Here is a 17,185-nt window from a genome sequence, read left to right on the forward strand (position 1 = left end):
TCGTAGAAAGGCTTGCGCAGGTGGATAAGCGGGAGGGTTTGCGCAGGCGCAGGAGCTAGGTGGCCCGTGTCGAAAAGTTACGCGCAGGCGCGGCAGACCTGGGAGGTCAAACGGGTGTCGTTTTCCAGGTCGGCCATGGCTGAGGCGTCACGGTGGCACCGAGGCGGTGAGGAATGATCCTAGGAAGTGGTGGAGCAGGGCCGATTTGGCAATTACACATACCCTGATAGTAACTATGTAGCGCCATATCTATTCATGTCAGAGATAGGACTTCCAGCACGTGTAGCCCTCACAGCCTCCCCTTGAGACGGGATGGACAGGGGTCCCATTTCACAGACGGAAACTGAAGCCTTGAGGGGAGGTGGCACCAGCCCTTTGCCCGAGGCTCGAGCTGGGAGCTGTTATTTGCTGTACAAATACCGTCGCTAGGCCCTTCTCCAAAGTCCTTTATTGGTCTGGGGAGTCGTGACCTCAGTAGAACCCTAGGCCAAGTCCTTTACCCCTCCAGCGGAATCCAACCTTCCCAGGAAGCAATATAGACGGTAGAGAAAACGATTGTGAAGATGAGGAATTTTTTTCTTTTTTTCTTTCTTTCTTTATTATTTATTTATTTATTTATTTGTATTTTGCTTTTTCACTTTCAGACGGGACTATTGAGAAAACGTCCATGTTATAAATTTCATTAGTGTACAGTCATAAAGTGACTGCCCGCTCACCCCCATGGGAATATTGTAATTATTCCTCCTTCATGAAAGTGAGAATAAAAAAAATAACCAGAAGCAATTGGAGCTTGCCTTCACACAGTGTATCAGAATAAAAGTGGAAAACACAGTTCCATCATGGTTACTTATATACATTATAAATTACATAATAATGTAAAGAAAAAATTTGTTTTATGTCTCACAGGGGCTCCGAAACCTAAGCTGCATTACAGAAAGGAAGTAGAAATTAGAACCACACTTCAGGAGTTGTCACTCTACTTTATTTTTTTAATAAACCTATGTATATGTAAGTACAGATGTAGATGAAGACACTACTAAGAAGTTATGTGGAGGTGAAAAGTAAAACATATGTACTTTATAAACCATAGACTTTCAGACTAAGACTTCTAAAAAAAAGTATTGACGTATTTTAGACCTATCTTAAATTCCTTTAGATGTACACTATTTCCATCTCTTAAAGGGCAAAGCTTTAAGTCGCAGACATAATGAAAAGCTTTCATCGTCAGCATTGATTGAGTTACTACTTTTAGTTGTCAGTTCTTTCTTGAGTACAGTTATTCCCTTGAGTTGGCAATTGTCACATGATGTCTTTTAGAACCATGTTGATACATTATCTCAGTTTCATAGGTCAAACTACAAATGAGGCCAAAGAAGTTAGTCTTGTCTGCTTTGCTCTTTTCCCTGGCCTATTGCACAGCTGTGTGATAGTAAAAATGCACAACAGTAAAGTATGCTGGTGCCCAAACACAGAAGGTATAGAACAATGCAAATCTTTAATAAGGAGACTAGGAAAACATATCAACCTGCATTTCACCTGTCTGTGGGTCAAGAGCATTGACTGAATCAGTATTAAGGAGTATTTTATCCTTTGAGTGCCCAACAAATAGTAGGTGTAAGCTCAATGGCCAGACGTATCACAAGTTGACATGGCCTACACATTGGCAATTATATATCCGTTAACTCCTTGGTATAGTTGGAGTGAATTTGGGTCAAATCTTGAGTGAAAAGACAACTCCAGCTTAGACTGGTTTTTAAATGCTTATTACAACATTTGGGGAACAGAAAAATATAAAAGATCATAATTCCATTATTCACAGATATAAAAAAAACCTTTTTATAATTAGGAAGAATTGAAAGCAACTTAAATCTTCATCAACAGAGGATTTGTTTAACATTTTGGTATATACAGTGAAATAATATGGAACATTAAAGCATGGCATAAACTCATGTGCCACGAAGTAATGTTGAAGATAGATACTTGTAAAAACTAAAAGGTTTCTAGCAAAAAAAAAAAAAAAAAAAAAAGACACAGTTAGTCTATACCCTTCTCTAAAACCTACCCACCTACTCCTAGAGAGAGAATGAATATTAGTTAATAGTTTTAAAAATTCTTATCTTGTGCCAAAACATGGTTTAAGTGCTCCACATGCATTATCTCACTTCTCATAACAAAACTATCAGGTATTATCCTTATGATGGGACTCAAATCATCTGTTTGATTTCAAAGTCCATAGCTTTAACTATTTACCATTATATTGCTTACTGTAAAAATAGAGAAAAAGCTAACTGGCAGAAGACTATGCATAATGCGATCTCATTTTTGTGAAAATAAACTTATTTTCTTTATAAATGTGTAGGCATACAGAAAAATCTCAAGAATATGTGCTAAACCTAACTCTAGCAGTGAGATGACAAGAAACTTCTTCCTGTTTTGTATATTTCTATTTTCATTTTTTAAATTACTTTTATAATTAGTCAAGAAAAAATTTGGATTTTCAAAACAAGATTGGGAACAAAATCTAACTAACTTTTAATCCTGATAAACTGACTTTTTAAAGATAAATTTGTAAACAAAAATTCTTCTCCTTAGTGACTTTTGGCATGGTAAACCCACATATGTATTACTTAAACAAAGTTATGTCATCTCTATTTTTGGACACTTCTGTGCCTGGTGATGAAAGAACCAACTTTAAGTCTATTCGCAGCATAACTGATTTTTGGAAGGTAAGGTATCATGTGACTGAGAATGAAGTAGCTTATGGTATTGCATAAACAAACTCTTGGCACAAGTAATAGGCACTGGAGACATATTTGTTGAAGGAATGAGTAAAAATGAATATCATTTATTTAAACTTTTAGAATCAACCAATTAGTATGTATATTGAGAACCTATGCTCTCAGGTAATAGAGTTTTTATAACTTTTAAAAAAGTTATACTTTTTTTAACACTATCTTTGCATTTGGAAAAACATTATGTGGGGTTAGGATCCGCATCAAACTGTAGTTGTGTATAGTGAAAATTATTCTTAAAAAATCCTTAAATGGGGGTGCCTGGCTGGCTCAGTCAGAAGAGCAAGTGTCTCTTGATCTTGGAGTTATAGGCTCGAGCCCCACTTTGGGTGTAGAGATTACTGAAAAAAATAAACTTTAAAAAAAATCCTTTCATGGCCTGTAAAGTGAGATATATATAATTTTGGTATGCAGCCCTATACTGTGTGTATTACAGTAATGTACAGTATATAATCAAATAAATAGTACATATGTAGAATATAACTTTATAGTGTTTTTAACTATATGAGAGAATCATTCCATCAACATTGGAACAGACTTGTTATTTACATTACATTTAACTTAGCAAGATGCTCACATTAAGAGAACAGAAGTTTCAGGTATCCCAAGTCGCAAACATTGGGGCACATAAAGAACAGATAGGAATGTTTTCTAGAGGTGATGACAATTCAGTTGAATTTTAAAGGATGAGTAACAAAAAAAAAAAAAAATGATGAGTAACAGGGCATTCTAGGAAGAATAAACAGTACGTGCTGTAAGTAATTCTACATATGGCACTTTGTTTGGCATTATAGGCATATAGAAGATGAGATGGAAAGGGCAAACTATAAACTGAACAAGAGGTCAAATCATGAATGTCATGCTAGGAATCTAAAACCTATGAAAGAGACAAGGTCACTTCCTGAGAGGGAGAGGGGAAGAGTGAGATGAGGGCAGATGATTAGAGGTCATTGGTATAGACCAGGTGAAATATGAAAGAAAGAGGAAATTTCCCCCAAGACTAGAAGTGGAGATCACCCTGCTTCTTTTTTATTGTACTGTCTTGAAGTATGCATGGCCAGTGGCAAAGAAAACAAAGGCAGAAAAGAAAAAAACTGAACCCTGGGTTTGGGATCTCTTAGAAGGGCAGAGCCAAGAATAGCAGTTGCCACCACTGGAGTTAGTGAGGAAGGGGAACACAGACAACTCTGAGGGAAAGTTCTGAATTAGGGCCATGACAATCATGAATACATGGCTATGGGCATTGATACTCTTAGGGGACAGTTGTTGATGTACCCCTCATATAAGAAAGGGTAAAAGGTTGTGGAATTAAAGGAGTTAGTATTTCTAAAGAACTAGAGCATTGCCTACTACCTAAGGGCTGAGTAAATATTAACCATCTTCATTATCCTCCTCGACATCATCATTTCCATTCATGTTAATGGTGGCTTGGTCAATAATTTTCATACTCATACACTCACTGACTCATGCTTTTAAGGTAATGTTAAATGTAGATTCTGTTATACAAATGACATGAAAATACTTTTCCCATAACATTTATCTTTCTATATGAAGTTTATGGAAGGACCCCTTTTGGAAGGTCTGTACTGGGACGCATGGTACACGAACAAGACTTTGTATAATTTAAAGAACAGCAGTCGCATCTACTATGAGAACATACTTTTAGGAGTGCCCAGAGTCCGTCAACTAAGAGTCCGCAACAACACATGCAAGGTCTATTCGTCCTTTCAGTCTTTGATGAGTGAATGTTATGACAAATACACTTCTAGCAATGAAGACACGTCTGATTTTGGCCTTAAGCAGGAAACTGAGTAAGTAGTTACATGTAACTTTTTCTAGCCTCTTGCCTTTGTACCTTTTAAAAACTGGGAAAATAGGTATATTTTACAAATAAACCAACAAAGGTCTGGCAGGTAGGGAGACTATTTCAATAATCGTACCAGAGGAAGACTCAGAGGAGCAGTGTTTAGAAATGTAAGAGTGGGGGTGCCTGAGTGGCTCAGTTGGTTAAACGCCCAACTCCTGGGTTCAGTTCAGGTTGAGATCTCACAGTTCATGAGTTCGAACCCTGCATTGGGCTCTGTGCTGACAGTGAGGAGCCTGCTTAGGATTCTCTCTGCCCCTCCCCTACTTGCTCTCTCTCTCTCTTAAAATAAATAAATGAACTTTTAAAAAAAAATTTAAAAAAAGAAACGTAAGAGTGAACCTGTTATTTTGTTTACCAAAGGATATAAGAGAGTATTCTTTTTTTCTAACTTGGGTATATGAAGTGCTAAGTCGTTCCGGACACAGGGTAAAGAATCTGTCTACGCTTTTACAATACTCAGCTTTTCAGTCTCTGACCAGACTCCCTCAGACCCATGCCAAATGCTTCTTGGGACCCCAGGGAGTGTCTTAAGTGTGCTCCGCCGCTTCCCTCCTTTCTCACTCTGGCTGACTTCAGCAATATCTTCCGTTATTGCCAACGCTGAAAAGGAGCAGTTATGCCATGGAGGCACCGCATCTGATGACGCCTTCCCAAAGCTATTCTAGCAGGGTTCTCCAAATTGGCTGAGGCTAATTCTGTCTGTACTGAAAACATGAAACCCAAAGCCACTGACATTTCCTCCCCTCAATACAGAAACTGCTGGTATCATTGCTTTTAGGATCCTATGAAAATCATAGGGGGCAGAGAACAAGTTTTTTAATTTAATACTTATCAAAATGTTACAAATACAAATATCCACCCTTTCCTATTCACAGTTCTTCAGAAGCAGCCCCTTTTAGCTCTTTTAGTTGTTTCTTTTGGTATATACTTCCTATTTCTTTTAAGTTTATTTATTTCTTATGAGAGAGAGAGAGAGAGAGAGCACAAGTGGGGGAGGGACAGAGAGAGAGGCAGACAGAATCCCAAATAGGCTCCACGCTATCAGTGCCGAGCCCAATATGTGGCTTGAACTCACGAGCCACGAGATCGTAACCTGAGCCAAAATCAAGAGCCTGATGCTTGACTGACTGAGCCACCCTGGCACCCCTGTACATCCTATTTCTAAATAATGCGCTTTATACTGCTATTACTTGATTTTACAGTTTTATGTACCTACCATCTCTGTCATGAAAGTCGTCTGTCATGTGTCTCTCCCTCAACACACACTTTTCTTAGCCTGTAGTTAAATCATAATTTTTGTTAATCATGAGTCGATTAACAATTCAATTAACAAGTTGATAACAAGTCCATTAATGATTCATATTATAAATATGAACAGTGATTAAAATTTCTTTTGTTCAACAACCTCTCCTATAGCCCCAAGATTAATCATTGCATTGTGGTTTTTGTTGATTTGTTTTTCCTTTGTTTAAGTTTTTGGCTATTCTATAGGATAGCAATGTATAATTCTCATAAATCTAATAAACGCGTAAGTATGCTGACACAACGCCTTAAATATTACAGTACTATACACTACTTCTCTTTCAATGAAAAATTACAAAATAAATCAATTACTCAATTGCACATTTTAAACTGGAATCTGAAAACTAATCTGTTAGGTATTCTAATATTGCAAATTCTCATAACAACTACAAGTAATTTAAATACCAAAATTAACACTACAGATTTGGAATCATAATACTTATCATTCCCTAATAACCAAATTAATAATCAATGTGTGCTTGTTTGTCCATCTAAAATGAAACATTCACTAATTAAAAACATCATAAAAATTGGAAGTAGGAGAAGGTTGGTATAATAAATGTTCTTGTTTCATTTTAACAACCATGTGGAAAACACTGGAAAATACAACAATGAAATTGTCATTAAATCTGAGTATTTTTTCTTAGTGTTACCACTTATCCCTCCTCCTGGAAACAAACATAGTATTGATAGAAAAATGAGTTGAAGCAGTGCATCTTCAGATAATCCTTCAAATCTGTTTGAGGAAACTGAACAGGGACTGAAATGAGGAGTTAAGGCTTTATGTTTTGAAATCGCATAATTAAGTTACAAGTAGGAAGGATGGAAACAATTTAGGTATGCTCATTTTACTCTGATTTATGAGCTTTCATTATAACGATATAGACATTGTAACAAAGCTCTTCTTTATTGACATTTATAAATGGTACATGACCTGTCGAAGACAGACTATGAAGCCCCACTTTTACCATACTGAAATAGATATTTCCAAATCACAGCCCTTGATATTCCTGTCCTACAAAAAGCCTAAAGATCTCATAAGACAACAGAGACATGTATGAAAGAAAAAAAAAAATCATTGTTCTCTCGATTTTAAGTTCCCTGAGGCAACAGACGGATTTTTTAAAAAAAACTTTTCTCACAGCATCTAATCCAGTGTGTTGCCCACAATACACACCAAAAAGTGAAAACATATTAAATCTTGGGGCACCTGGGTGGCTCAGTAGGTTAAGCGTCCAACTTCAGGTCAAGTCATGATCTCACCATTTGTCGGTTTGAGCCCCGTGTCAGGGTCCACGTTGGCAGCACAGAGCCTACTTGAGATTCTCTCTCTGCCTCTCTCTACCCCTCCCTCACTCTCTCTCTCTAAATAAATAAACTTTAAAAACTATATTAAATCTTAATCCTTAACTCATTGTCTTGCTTCAAAATTACTGTGATACTTAATACTGCTTTTTTTTTTAAGGTTAGCTTAAATTCTTTGCATATACTTCAGTCAGGCTTTCTCATCTCTCCATTATTCTTTTTATACCTAATAGATGGAAGTACTCTACTCCTGATAGTAGCTCCCCTTGGCACTGGGGATTTGTTGGTGTTTACCGAAATGGGGGATTTATTTTCACTTTATCAAAATCAAAATCTGACACAAAAAACAAGTTCATTAACCTTCGACTCAACAGCTGGATCACAAGAGGGACCAGAGTTATTTTCATTGATTTTTCGTTATACAATGCTAACGTAAACCTGTTTTGCATCATCAGGTAAGTGACTCAAAACCGTAGTATATTGGGTTTTTTAAAATATAATTTATTGTCAAATTTGTTTCCATACAACACCCAGTGCTCATCCCAACAAGTGCCCTCCTCCATGCCCATCACCCAATTTCCCTCTCCCTCACCCCCCATCAACCCTCAGTTTGTTCTCAGTCCTTAAGAGTCTCTTATGGTTTGGCTCCCTCCCTCTCTGTAACTTTTTTTTTTTAAAGCCTCCAGAGGGGTGCCTGGCTGGCTCAGTCAGTGGAGCATGAGACTCTTTTTCTCAGGGTCTTGAGTTCAGGACCCATGGAGTTCAGGGCATGGAGCCTCCTTAAAAAATAAATGAAGGAGTACCTGGGTGGCTCAGTCAGTTTAAGCATCCAACTTCAGCTCAGGTCATGATTCCAGTGTTTGTGAGTTCAGGCCCTTCATCGGGCTCTGTGCTGACAGCTCAGAGCCTGGAGCCTGCTTCACATTCTGTGTCTCCCTCTCTCTCACTGTCCCTCCTCCACTGGCACTCTGTATGTTTCTCTGTCTCTCAAAAATAAATAAAACATTGGGGCACCTGGGTGGCTCAGTCGGCTGAGCGGCCGACTTCGGCTCAGGTCATGATCTCACAGTCCATGAGTTCGAGCCCCGCGTCGGGCTCTGTGCTGACAGCTTGGAGCCTGGAGCCTGTTTCAGATTCTGTGCCTCCTTCTCTCTCTGACCCTCCCCTGTTCATGCTCTGTCTCTGTCTCAAAAATAAATAAATATTAAAAAAATAAAATAAACATTAAAACATTTTAAATAATTAATAAATGAATTAATAAAATAAATAGCATCCAGAGCCCTTGTTAGGGTTTCCAGTTTGTGTGTTTGCTGAGATTAAAATCATAGGCCTCAAAATAAATACAATGAACTTATGCCAATAATGAAAAATGTGGTAAAGCAACATCATATTCATTGTTTCATTGTTTTGGAAGATATTCAAGAACATGGAGAATTACATACAATATGTCAGTTTTATATTAAGAACACATAGTCTTATTTCTTGTCATTCTGCAGCTGCACAGATCTAACATTTAGTCTTGATTACTTCCTCTAAATCAGATCATTCAGATCCGTTGATTTGCTTTCAGAATGAGCTTCTTTAGTAAGGTATGAATTCTTGTCTCGAGAATGAACAATTTAAATTTCAAACAATATATACCAGTACCCAGCATCCTAGAAATGGCTAGAGCCTGTGGTGACCTTGCAAAAATGGCCCCAGTTCTTCACATCTCCGCCATATAACCTCACGGTGCCCTGCCACTCAGGGAGGGGTGCACTTCCCTGGCTCCTAACCTGGGCTCATCTTTGTGACTTGGCATGGGAGCAGATAGGATACAAGCAGAAGTTTGAAATGAGTTTGCACATTGAAACTTGCTCTCTTGCATTTCTGTCCATTGCACGATATGGACATACATACCTGGGCTAACTTAGACCCAGGAGGATGATGAGAGACATTCCCATAGGAGGAAGAGGAGGAAGAGAAAGAGAAGGAAGAGATAGTGGGAAGAGACAAAACTATCTAAAGAGAAAAAATTATCTCCATCAGTCTGATGACCTTAGGTCATTTGCCTAACCTGGACCATGCTAATTGGCTTTAGGCCTGTGTTCTAGAACCAAACACTGGCAAAGGAAATAGGATTGCCATGATTGGATCTGCCTGGGGATTGAATCCACTTTCTCTGAGTGATCTGGGAATGGTGGATGCCTAATACAGTAGGGGTTCTGTAGAAAGAAGGACTGGGATAATGACTGCTCGAAAAGCAAAAAGTAGTGTCCACTAAAATCGCAGTGAGCCACTTCTCTCTCATGAGTTTTACATTTTTACTCTGAATGAAATATGGACTCGGTGTCTACTCTGATTAGAGGATTTTGCCCTTGTGCAACAGTGACAGTGAAACACAGCCTTGGACTTTAAAATCTGTACAAAATAGGGGCTCCTGGGTGGCTCAGCTGGTTAAGCATCTGATTCTTGATCTTGGCTCAGGTCATGATCTCATGGTTCGGGAGATTGGACCCTGCATCAGGCTCTGCACTGATAGCGCTTTGGGTTCAGGCTGATAACACAGAGCCTGCTTGGGATTCTCTCTCTCCTTCTCTCTCTGCCGCTTCCCCACTCTCTCTTGCTCTCAATCTCTGTCAGAAATAAAAATAAACTTTAAAAAAATAATAAGAAAATAGAATAAACCCTGTACAAAATGAATAAAATAAATGAATTCTCTTAAGTAGCCAATGGATATTACACCACTTATTTTATAGCTTTTTTCTCTTTTTTCAGAAAATCAGAGCTTTTACCAGCATTAATCACTCTTTCCAATAGTCCTGATCAGGATAAAGAGGACAAGTCATTTGTATGCCTTAAATAAGAGGAGAAACATTGGGATAACTGGCCTAAAATCATACAAAGAACTCCTTGTTACCCCTAGACTAAGTCCAGATTTCCTGTCTGTGGGTTTTATGCTTATTCTGTGTTACCTTTTAAAATGTTACTTTTTAAGGGGGCCTGGATGGCCCAGTTGGTTAAGTATCAGACTTCAGCTCAGGTCATGATCTCGTGGTTTGTGAGTCTGAGCCCCACATAGGGCTCTCTGCTATCAGCACAGAGCCTACTTTGGATCCTCTGTCTCTGTCTCTCTGTCTCTCTCTCTCTCTGCCCCTCTCCAGCTAGTGCTCTCTCTCAAAAATAAATAAACATTAAAAATAAAATAAAATGTTACTTTTTAAAACCAGCAGATTTTGAAACTTTAAACTGGTAGTATATCTAATCAGTAGTTGTAGGGGAGCACATTACTTAAGTCAAGACCTTATTCATTTACTTTCCTTTTTGCAAACACATCTGGCAAACTAAACAGAATACAGTTCCTTTTTTCCCTTATTAGTGTACGCGTCAGATCAAAATATCGGGTTTGTTTCACTTCACTCACTTATTCGATTCTGTGCACCTACTATGTGCAAGGTGAAACAGTTTTAAACAGTTCTGTTTTCTATTTAACTGGTTTTATTTATTTACATATTTTTTCGCAGCACCTTATTCCAGTCCCAATAATATTTGCTAATATTTCTAAGTGGGAAAATTACATCGTGATAGAGATACTCGTTCTTTAAATTACTGCCAATTCTTAGCTATCTAAAGTTGTAGAGAACACTAGAAATACTGTGAACAACGTCAAACATTTTTATTTAGTGGAGGAATTAATTTTTATACTTCTGTTTGCATATAGATCCCTGTATCCAACATCCTGTGTGTAAAGCAAACAGAAAACATTTGTTTTAAGTAGAATATATAAGCTTAACATTTAGAAGCAAGAAGTGTCTCTGCTAATCTAAAGGGGGAGAGTGTATTTTCCTTCTCTGAAATAATCAAGAATTATGCATTTTGGTGGGAGTCCTAATAACAGTAACTAACCATGTACTATTTTCTTGAACATCATCTCATTGTCCTGTGGAGATAAAATAGTATTCCCAGTTATAACCAAACAATCTGAGCACAAAATAGGAAGAATGTCTGCCTATAATCACATCTTACTTTCTCCACTGTGTTGGTCTCTGACCACTGTGAATATTCAGAATACAAAAAAGTGGAGCCATTAAAAAATAAGTAAATCTGGGTCACCTGGGTGGCTCAGTCAGTTAAGCATCTGACTTCGGCTCAGGTCATGATCTCCTGGTTCATGAATTCAAGCCCCACATCAGGCTGTCTGCTGTCAGCACAGAGCCCATTTTGAATCCTATGTCACCCTGTCTCTGCCCCTCCCCTGCTCACACTCTGTCTCAAAAATAAATAAACATTAAAAAAAATAGGCAAATCCACTAGAATCTAAGTTGAACACATGAGTCTAAGAAAACATATTTTGTACAAAATAACTGATTCTTAAAGTACACATCATCACTAATTAGAAACTTCACAATGAGTTAGGTACTGAAAAACAAATGCTTGAAATAAATACACAGTGACTTCCGCTAACCTAATTTTACAGATTGGTGGCAGAATTCCCTGCAACTGGAGGAATCATTACTTCATGGCAGTTTTACTCTGTGAAGCTCCTCAGATATGTTAGCCACTATGATTATATTATTGCTTCCTGTGAAATCACATTTTGTATTTTTCTTATTGTCTTCACAACACAAGAAGCTCAAAAAATAAGAGAATTTAAGTCTGCCTATTTCAAAAGTGTTTGGAACTGGCTAGAATTACTACTTTTGGTGGTAAGTATATATTCATATGTATCGTTCAAGGGAATCACATCTGAATCTACCAAGTAAGGAGGTTTTCTACTCATCTGGAACTTCCTTCAAAAGCTGCAAGTATCAATTATAAAAGGAACTGTCATAGTGCATACTAATGGTGTGCCACCAAAAAGATGAAGTTCGTTCTTTCCTGATTTAGTCCTTGAGAGGCCAGCATAAACTTAGACTAGGTGATTCTATAGGTATTATGATTTAAAGTGCACAAGAGGTCTCCCTCCCCGACTCAAACATGTGTTTCTTATAGGGCCTCATGTTGAAAATCATGGTTATTTTTGGACATGTACTCTCTTATGTTGCCTCAATCTGCTTTCCTCCTCACAATTTTGAAAAAATATGCAAAATCAAGCCTAGGCAGATCCTGGAAGAGGGGGAAGAAGGGAGTGAGCAGCCAGAGGGTAGCTTGTGGGCACAGAGAACACCAGGAAGGGGGAGATAATCTCTGAAAGGAATTCCAAAAACTGTCCGTTCTCACCACTGGAACATATTAAAATAAACATAGATACATAGGCAGGGTGGGACAGATGGTAAGCAATTGGTCTTAGGAACAGTGAACAAATATTTCTGGCTTACACAACATGATCTTTCACCCTTATTGACCCTTAGTTATAGCCAATCCAGAATATAAGCCTTTTTTCCCAAAACCAGATTAAAAGGGTCTCAGAGTCAGAAAATGAGCCACCTACTTCTCTACTATCCCCGATAAAATTTACTATACAGCGTAACATTGAATGATTAACTATCTGAGCATTTCAGGCAAAGGTTCAAAGGAAGATTTTCATGACCGTTCTAAAGCTGTGATACTTGAGGTAACCTGGTTCTGAAATCCTCTTCTGGAAGAGTTGTCAGAGGCTCTCAAAAGGCTTATTTTTGTGTTACTGTAAAATATTTCTTCTAGTATTAGGTGGTAGAAAATATTAAACTTTTACATATCATGTGTATGGAAATGTTGAGCTGCTACACTGTACACCTGAAACTAACATAACAATGTATGTTAACTACCCTGGAATTATAAATAATAAATAAATAAATAATAAAATATAAACTTCTTGGTATCAAGTAGTTACATGGAGCACAAACACAGCCTAGTCAGAATAACATAATCATTTTATACATTTGTGTTTTATAACTCAAAGAAACAAGCAGATAGTTTAGGATGGTCAGGTGATAAGTATTTTTCTACTTTTGTGATCATTATGCTATTTTAAACTTCTGTAAGTTGAGGCTTACTTTCTTTTTTTTTTTTTTTTTTCAACGTTTATTTATTTTTGGGACAGAGAGAGACAGCGCATGAACGGGGGAGGGGCAGAGAGAGAGGGAGACACAGAATCGGAAACAGGCTCCAGGCTCTGAGCCATCAGCCCAGAGCCCGACGCGGGGCTCGAACTCACGGACCGCGAGATCGTGACCTGGCTGAAGTCGGACGCTTAACCGACTGCGCCACCCAGGCGCCCCTAAGACGCAGGCTTTTACATGAATGAAAGTAAGCCTCGGGGCCGCAGGCTTTTACATGAATGAAAGTAAGCCTCGGGGCCGCAGGCTTTTACATGAATGAAAGTAAGCCTCCGGGCGCCTGGGTGGCGCAGTCGGTTAAGCGTCCGACTTCAGCCAGGTCACGATCTCGCGGTCCGTGAGTTCGAGCCCCGCGTCGGGCTCTGGGCTGATGGCTCAGAGCCTGGAGCCTGTTTCCGATTCTGTGTCTCCCTCTCTCTCTGCCCCTCCCCCGTTCATGCGCTGTCTCTCTCTGTCCCAAAAATAAATAAACGTTGAAAAAAAAAAAATTTAAAAGCCTGCGTCTTATTTCTCCTTCCATTTTTATTAAACTTTTGATGAACTTGCTCCTTTGTCTGCTCATAGGCTACAGATTTAGAGGTAGAAACCGTCCCTAATTTAACCTTTCTTATTTTTCCATTTAGTTGTGTTTTGTGGCCGTTTCCTTCAACATATACTGTAATATACAAATTTTTCTCTTACTTGAAGACCTGTTAAAAAACACTGAAAAATATTCAGACTTCTATTTTCTTGCATACTGGTACATTTATTACAACAATATAATTGCTATTACCATCTTTTTTGCATGGATAAAGGTATTTATATTTTATTATATTAAATACAGCAGATTAGACATATCTTTTACTAGCAAAATGGGAACTGAAGCTGCAACGTTATGAAAAAGCAAAAGGATTTTCTTAATTATAAAGTAATTATAAAAGTAGTTTTGTCTTGGAATGATTGTGGGCTAATCCTCAAACACTCCTATCATTAAGCACTTCCTTTAATTTGAAGCAATTTTTTTCTGAAATTAATTTAACTTACTCTAAGTAATTGTGATACTGAATATTCTTCTATTTCAATTAACTTTGTTCTTTTTCAGATATTCAAATTCATAAGCTTTAATAAGACAATGTCTCAGCTGTCAACAACCTTGTCCCGCTGTCTCAAAGACATAGTAGGATTTGCCATCATGTTTTTTATAATATTCTTTGCTTATGCTCAGTTAGGATTTCTTGTTTTTGGATCACAAGTTGACGACTTTTCCACTTTTCAAAATGCCATGTAAGCTGTTAGCACAAATATAGTTCTATTTACTAGTTTATAAGGAAGGCCTATGATAAGTAGTAACATACATTTTAACAAATTTAAACTTGGTTTTATATTTTCAATGATGGCAAAATACCTGTCACACTCAAAGTAGTGTTTAGCATTAGAAGATCCAAATGGATGGTGCAGTCCATTTTTTAAATATTACAAGGTCAAATTAGAAAGATAATTTTTCACTTTCATGGGGAGTGTTAAATATAACAGAAATTGGCTTCTGTGTCTCTGTAATAATTTATTCTCTGGGGAAAAGCAAGCTTAAATGTTTTCCTTTAAGAGCTCCATCTTTAGGATCCTTTTATTGATACTGATCTGATTATCCTTTGCTGATCTGGCAAAGCTGTGTTTTAAAAATATTTTTAGACAAATAAAGCAATTAGACAACAAACTTATAGAACTGATCAGTTAGAATCCTTAGCAAAGTTTTCAGGCTTTTTTTCTTTTTAACTGAATAATTTAAATAAATTTACTCTCCTTTCTGGGTATGCAAAACAAGTTCTGGGTGTGTAAGAAAAGTATGATATTCTAAAATATCAGTTCTCAAAATATGTTCTGTGTAATTTAGACCAAGATTGGGGGGAAATGGCTTCATATTTAAGTAAGTTTGGGAAATTTTGCATCTCTCTGTTGGAGATTTGTAGTGCATATTAACAGATGGCTCTAAGAAAAACTAATAACTTTCTTAACTTTAGTTATGAATTCTCCAAACTTATTTGTTTGTGCCCTTTTATTTGATTTTGGGAAAACTTTGGTGTAAAGAAATGTTCTAGATTGCCCTCTTTTTACCATCTGCATGGAAATATTTGAAGTGGCATTTATATGAAATTTCATATATCAGTAGTGAAAAGAAGAATGAACTAGGAACCCAGAGGATATAATTCTACTTTTGAATTCTGCCACTTAGCTCTTCAACTTTTCTAGACCTTTATTTCTTTATCTGCAAATGAAGGAACTGGATTAAGTTACTACTCCCAATGATCCCTTCCAATGTCAAACAGCCTATAATTTGAGAAGTCTAATTAGCTTTCTCTTGAGTGAATTAGGTTTGCAGTTCCAACAACTTCTCGGTCCTTTCCTAGGATTTTAATTCAAGTGTTACTTAATAATAAAACTTAGGGGCGCCTGGGTGGCGCAGTCGGTTAAGCGTCCGACTTCAGCCAGGTCACGATCTCGCGGTCTGTGAGTTCGAGCCCCGCGTCAGGCTCTGGGCTGATGGCTCAGAGCCTGGAGCCTGTTTCCGATTCTGTGTCTCCCTCTCTCTCTGCCCCTCCCCTGTTCATGCGCTGTCTCTCTCTGTCCCAAAAATAAATAAACGTTGAAAAAAAAATTTTTTTTTTAAATAAATAAATAAATAAAACTTAGTGGTACTGGACATCGATTATAAATGTAGTAATTTACAGAACTTGGAAATTGTTCTTACCCTAGAGAGTGGGAAAGAAAAGAAGTATAAGGCTCAGCATAAACAGGTAGACAACTTTGGAATGCATTAATGAAGACACTTCTGCTTTTGGTAATGAAGTGCTAGGTTATTGAGATCAACCTCCTCTTCAGGACAATTTAAAAAGCTAGATGAAATATAGATAGCACTAAAGAACTAACAAAAAAAAGAGAGTAAAAAGTGGACCAAAATCAAAAGGCAAGAACCCAGAGAAGTAAGCTCAGCATCCAAGGCTTCTTTTGCCCTCCTGTTCTGTTAAGCTGATAAGGAATTTTTTTTTTATTGTGGTAATACATACCTAAAATTTCCCATCTTAACCATTTCTAAGTGTATAATTCAATGAGATTAAATACATTGATATTGTGCAACTATCAGCACCATGCATCTCCAGAACTTTTTTCATCTTCTAAAACTGAAACTATGCTCATTAATCAAGAATTCTCCACTTCTCCCCTCCTCCAGCCCCTGGCAACCACCATTCTACTTTTTGTCTCTATGATTTTGGTAACTCTAGGTACTTAGTGTATCGCACAGTATTTATCTTTTTGTGACAGATTTTGCTTAGCATGTCTTCAAGATTCATCAATGTTGTGCAGTATGTCAGAATTTCCTCCCTTTTTAAGGCTGAATAATATTCCATTCTATGTATAAACCACATTTAAAAAAAATTAATGTTTATTTTAGGGAGAGAGAGATAGAGCATGAGCAGCGGAAGGGCAGAAAGAGAGGGAGACACAGAATCCCAAGCAGGCCCCAGGCCCTGAGTTTTCAGCACAGAGCCTGATGCTGCGATCAAACTCACAAACTGTGACACCATGTGACACATGGGGCGCCTGGGTGACTCAGTCAGTTAAGCGTCTGACTTTGGCTCAGGTCATGATCTTGCGGTCCGTGAGTTCAAACCCCGTGTTGGGCTCTGTGCTGACGGCTCAGAGCCTGGAGCCTGTTTCGGATTCTGTGTCTCTCTCTCTCTCTGACCTCCCCCATTCATGCTGTGTCTCCCTGTCTCAAAAATAAATAAACGTTAAAAAAATTAAAAAAAAAAAAAAAGACTGCTTTCTTTTAAAAAAATTTTTTTTGAATGTTTATTTTATTTCTGAGGGAGAGACAGACAGAGACAGAGCATGAGCAGGGGAAGGGCAGAGAGGGAGGGAGACAC

The 17,185-nt window shown here is 37.8% G+C and overlaps 1 protein-coding gene across 1 annotated transcript in view; it reads left to right on the forward strand.

Annotated features, from left to right (window-relative positions):
* Positions 1-135: 135 nt before the first annotated feature.
* PKD2L2 (polycystin 2 like 2, transient receptor potential cation channel) overlaps positions 136-17,185 on the forward strand; it is a 40,213-nt gene continuing 23,163 nt past the window's right edge. Inside the window, exons 1-7 of the mRNA XM_032592925.1 lie at positions 136-166; positions 907-1,008; positions 2,593-2,726; positions 4,347-4,603; positions 7,500-7,721; positions 11,723-11,951; positions 13,907-14,077. Coding sequence (XP_032448816.1) covers positions 136-166; positions 907-1,008; positions 2,593-2,726; positions 4,347-4,603; positions 7,500-7,721; positions 11,723-11,951; positions 13,907-14,077 — 1,146 coding nt within the window. The remainder of the gene's footprint in view (positions 167-906; positions 1,009-2,592; positions 2,727-4,346; positions 4,604-7,499; positions 7,722-11,722; positions 11,952-13,906; positions 14,078-17,185) is intronic.

This window comes from Lynx canadensis, chromosome A1, assembly GCF_007474595.2.
Source record: "Lynx canadensis isolate LIC74 chromosome A1, mLynCan4.pri.v2, whole genome shotgun sequence".
NCBI lineage: Eukaryota > Metazoa > Chordata > Mammalia > Carnivora > Felidae > Lynx > Lynx canadensis.